This window comes from Quercus robur, chromosome 6 (assembly GCF_932294415.1).
Source record: "Quercus robur chromosome 6, dhQueRobu3.1, whole genome shotgun sequence".
Lineage (NCBI taxonomy): Eukaryota > Viridiplantae > Streptophyta > Magnoliopsida > Fagales > Fagaceae > Quercus > Quercus robur.
The window spans coordinates 4,514,755-4,520,217 of NC_065539.1; the positions used below are offsets into that span (position 1 = coordinate 4,514,755).

General features: G+C 37.1%; 1 protein-coding gene across 1 annotated transcript; it reads left to right on the plus strand.

The window, feature by feature from the left end:
* The first annotated feature begins 2,267 nt into the window (after positions 1-2,267).
* On the plus strand, positions 2,268-4,596 carry LOC126689612 (pentatricopeptide repeat-containing protein At4g39952, mitochondrial-like). Its single transcript, XM_050384846.1, has 2 exons — positions 2,268-3,021; positions 3,440-4,596. Exons 1-2 carry the CDS (start codon positions 2,268-2,270, stop codon positions 4,594-4,596), a joined length of 1,911 nt encoding a protein of 636 aa, XP_050240803.1.
* The last annotated feature ends 867 nt before the right edge of the window (positions 4,597-5,463 follow it).

A 5,463-nucleotide genomic window follows, 5' to 3' on the forward strand; every position in this document is an offset into this window, starting at 1 on the left:
AGGTATTTTGGTCAATTTTTGGGTTTCGGGGGTATTTTGGTAATTTTTAGGTTTTGGGGGTATTTTGGTCAGTTTTTGGGTTTCGGGGGTATTTTGGTAATTTTTTAGGTTTCGGGGTGTTTTGGTCATTTTTTGGGTTTCGAGGGTATTTTGGCCATTTTTTGGGTTTTGGAAGTATTTTGGCCATTTTTAGGTTTCGGGGGTATTTTGGTAATTTTTAGGTTTTGGGGGTATTTTGGTCATTTTTTGGGTTTTAGGGGTACTTTGGTCATTTTTTGGGTTTTGGAGGTATTTTGGTCATTTTGTTGGGTTTTGAGGATATTTTGGTCATTTTTTGGGTTTTGGGGGTATTTTGGTCATTTTTAGGTTTTGGAGGTATTTTGGTCATTTCTTAGGTTTTGGGGGGGGGTATTTTGGTAATTTTTAGGTTTCGGGGGTATTTTGGTCATTTTTTGAGTTTTGGGGGTATTTTGGTCATTTTAGTGGTTTTTAAGCATATTTGGTGATTTTAGAGATATCATGGGTATTTTGGTCATTTTAGAGGTTTCATGGGTATTTTGGGATAATTTTAGAGATTTTTGGGATAATTTTGGATGTCCAAGGGTATATTGGTAATTTTGGAAGATTAGGGGTATTTGCATCATTTTAGGTATTTATGGGTATTTTGGAAGTCAAGAGGGTATTCAAGTAGTTTTAGAAGTATTTGAGTCATATTGGGTTAAATGGGTGGGTTACTAATTAAATGGGTTGGGTTGGTAATGGATAATTAATTTATATATAAACGGGTCATAAATGGATAAATGAGTAATTATACACCCAACCCATCTATGACCCAACCCATTTATGACCCAACCCGCCCATTTGCCACCCCTAGCGTGAATTCAAGTATATAACTCCACCAAGGAAACAATAACAAAAATAATAAAAAACATAATGGGCCTCATTTTGCTAGAATTCAAGTAAAATGCCTACAGAAACAACTTTCAGATGCCAAATATAAATTAACATTAGTTTTATCTCATTATTTCTAGCAATGATCAAATTCGAGAATATTAGTTCTAAATTCAAGCAATAGATACTAACCCTCCAGCTATGACACTTGGATGGTTGGATTCATTAGTTTAATCATTGAAACAGTATTACAAAATTAATTCACGCAGCACAAGAAATTATAAGTCTACTTTAATTATTGAATCAACCAAACATCATACAGACAATCCAGAACATAGGAAAGTTTAAGGGTTATGTTAAGTAGACAACCAAAGAAACACAATTGGTCATATGGTGCCCTTTGTTCAGTTGAGTTAATTATATTACATTAGCAACAACAAAACCATTGTATTGAAATTTTTTTTTTTTTTGGTTAAAGAAAAAAAAAAAAAAAAAAAATCATTGTATTGAAATACAAAGCGCTAGCCATTTTCCACAAGAAAGAGTCTTTGGGCAATAAACTCAGGCCACGAGACTGGTGGCTTGTGTTGAGCTTTGAAGCTCCGGCCATGGCAGTGGTGATGGTGGCTTGTGTTGAGCTTTGAAGCTCCGGTCATGGAGGTTGTGGGTTTGATTCAAAGATGGAGAGATCAGGTGAGGAGAGAAGAGAAAGAGAGGGAGTGAGGCTTAAGGATTATGTTTTTGCTGAAAAAAAATAAAAATAAAAAGGTAACGTGGTGGGTCAGCTCCTGACCCAATATTTTTTCTTTTTTTTATACTTCTGTAAGGGACAAAAAAGTTCATTTAACATAATTTTTTTACATACGTCTTTTGGTGCCTTCTAGTGTATTATTTGAATTTTATTTTGGTTAGTTTTAGGCAGGTGAATTCGTTTTAGTTACAAGTTTTGGTCAATATTTTTTTAGTATTAGTATTCTTACATGCCAGAGAGTGATAAGAAGAAGAAATGAAGAATGATATAAAAATCTAATATAAAATAGTTCACTTGAAGTTTGTAATCATGCCGTCCTCATTTTGGATATCATTTTTCCCATCACTTCAGTAATAGTCCAATGTCTAATATATTCATTTTTCTTTCTCAATGTCCTTAAACAATCCTATTATCTTTTATTAACTTTTAATTAATTGAGTTGAATAAAAAATTTGAAATTTAATTTTAACTTACACAAAAAATTAATTGATATCTTACTATCATTAGGAGGGTAAGTTATATGTTGAAATTAATAAAAAAAAAAAAATTAATTGCATAAAGCTGGCTAATCCCATTTACAAACATAAAAGCCCAGCTCTGGCAGCATAGTCGATAGAGAGCTCCCATGCTGTGTCTAAAACTCACCCACATTTTCAAACGCTTTCCCTCCTCTCTTCTATTCTCTACATATTCAACTTCCAACTACCTTAACTGTTACCTCAACTACTTCCTCTCTAACCAAACCTCAACGCTCCAATCTCTCCTTCAATCTCATGCTCTCATCATCGCCAGTGGCAACTCAAACAACCTGTTCATAGCCTCAAAGCTTATCTCTCTCTATTCCTCTCTCAACAAACCCACTTCTTCCACCAAAGTGTTTGACTCAGTGTCTCCCAAAGACACATTTCTTTGGAACTCTGTGATCAAATCCCACTTCTCTAATGGCAATTACTCTCAAGCCCTTGAATTTCATCTCCAAATGCGAGCATTTGATACCCCACTTGACCAATTTACCATTCCAATGGTTGTTTCTACTTGCGCTGAGTTGATGTTGCTAGACCATGGCAAGAACATTCATGGGTTGGTTTTGAAACTCGGGCTCTTTGCGGGGAATTCCGCGGTTGGGTCTTCATTTGTGTATATGTATGTCAAGTGTGCTCAAATGGATGATGCATATCTTATGTTTGATGAAATGTGTGTTAGAGACGTGGTTGCTTGGACCGCACTTGTGATTGGGTATGTGCAGAATAATGAGAGTGAGAAGGGTTTGGAGTGTCTTTGTGATATGCATAGCGTGGGTGGGGATGGTGAGAGACCGACTTTTAGAACATTAGAAGGTGGGTTTCAAGCTTGTGGGAACCTGGGTGCTTTAGTTGAAGGTAGATGCTTACATGGTTTAATAGTAAAAGCCGGAATTGGGTGTTCACAAGTTGTTCAATCTTCGCTTTTGTCCATGTATTCCAAGTGCGGGATCCCTGGAGAAGCTTACCATTCTTTTTGTGAAGTAACTAATAAAGATCTTCTCTCATGGACATCACTCATTAGTATTTATTCAAGATTTGGGCTTATGACTGAGGGCTTGAGTTTTTTTTGGGAAATGCAGTAGAATGAAATGTGCCCAGATGGAATGGTTATCAGTTCCATACTTTTGGGATTTGGTAATTCCATGATTGTCTCTGAAGGAAAAGCCTTTCATGGATTAATCATAACTCATAAGGCAGAACTATGTATTGGATATGATGGTTCATAATGCATTATTGTCTATGTATTGCAAGTTTAGATTATTATCTCTTGCAGAGAAGCTCTTTCGTAGAGTACCTGAAGCAAACAAAGATTCTTGGAACAATATGATTTTTGGCTACAGTATGGTAGGGCTGGAAGCAAAGTGCATAGAACTGTTTAGAGAGATGCAATGGATTGGCATTCAACCAGATTCAAATAGCTTGGTCTCTATGGTTTCTTCATGTTCCCAACTGGGAGGCACCTATCTTGGCCGTTCACTTCACTGCTACATAATTGAACATTCAATGGATGAAAATGTCATGGTAGTTAGTTCACTCATGGACATGTATGTGAAAGCTGGCAATTTGAATATTGCATGGAAAATATTTTGTGGGACACAGAGGGATATCATCACATGGAACACATTGATCTCATCTTATACTTATTGTGGGCGCTATGCAGAGGCTGTAGCCCTCTTTGAAGATATGATTTCAGAAAACTTGCAACCCAACTCAGTAGTGCTTTCGGCTTGTTCTCATCTTGCATCTCTTGAGAAAGGAGAAAGGATTCACCATTACATTAAGGAAAGAGGGATTGAGTCTAATATTTCTCTGGCCACTGCATTGGTTGAAATGTATGCAAAATGTGGGCAACTTGAAAAAGCAAGAAAATTGTTCAACACAATGAAAGAGAGGGATGTAATATCTTGGAATGTGATAATCTCAGGTTATGGAATGAATGGTCATGCAAAATCTGCTATGGAGATATTTCAGCAGATGGATAAATCAAATGTTAAACCAAATGGACTCACTTTCCTTGCTCTTCTCTCAGCTTGTGCTCATGCTGGGCTCGTCAAAGAATGGAAGGGTCTATTTAATAGAATGCAAGACTATTCCATAAAACCCAACTTGAAGCATTATGCCTGTATGATAGATCTTCTAGGAAGGTCAGGTAATCTACAAGAAGCTGAAGCATTGGTCCTTTCAATGCCATTCTCTCCTGACGGTGGGGTGTGGGGTGCTTTGTTAAGTGCTTGTAAAATTCACAATGAAATTGAGACCGGTGTAAGGATTGCAAAGTATGCTATTGAGACTGACCCAGAAAATGATGGGTACTATATAATGATGTGCAACATGTATAATTCTGTTGGGAGGTGGGAGGAGGCTGAAAGGGTAAGAGAAATGATGAATGAAAGGAATGTGGCAAAGAGAGCTGGTTGGAGTACACTCTAGGTTATATGAATTTCCTTTGATTCTTGTTGGGGATCCCTCTTACCCTTGGACTTGATAATTATATAATTATCTAAGGAGCTTTAGGATCCACCTCAATTCTGATAGCCAGCAACACAATTGAAATAGGTCAATGTACAAGGGGCCTGAATTTTGCTTCAATTCAGAATGTGGCTAGCATTGCTGTTGCCCTACTGTGGCTCACTGGTAATCTTCCTGTTCGCTGTGTTCCAAACCCCCCTCCCCCCTTGGTTTCTCTTTTTTGGGGGGCAACACAGCAGTCATAAACTACATGGAACATAAAAAAAAATTAGAGAAGATTCAAGTAAAGTAGTGACTCAGCTGGATCAGTTATTTTGGCTGGGTCCCATCCAATCACTGCATCTTGGACATGTAGCACTGCACTCTTTTGCTTTTCTTAATTAAGTTTTAACTTCTTTGAACCTTTTTGTATGGGTATATGGGTTGTGAGTTCTTTTCCTTATCTATGCATGAAACCTGTCCTTTTTTTGTGCCTTCATATCTATAATGTAAAACTTCTCACTTGTGCCTTTACAACAGGAAAGCCACCTTAAGAGGTCAAGCAAGCAATTTGAATAAAGACCATGAGAGGGATGGTGGGTTCAACATATGCCAAGTCTTCTACGTTAAATGTGGCCTGGTCCAGGAAGCAGGTGCCTAATTGCTTCATTAGCACACCCTTGAAAATTTTGTAATAATATAGAATCTATATTCAATAGTTTAGGGGAAAACTATAGATTTACCTTGATTTATTTTCTCCATATCGACCAAAAAAACTTACTCCCTCCATTGTCTTTCCCAGATTACCAATTTGGTTTGTACAATTGTAGTCAAAAGTGAGTAAGCTGT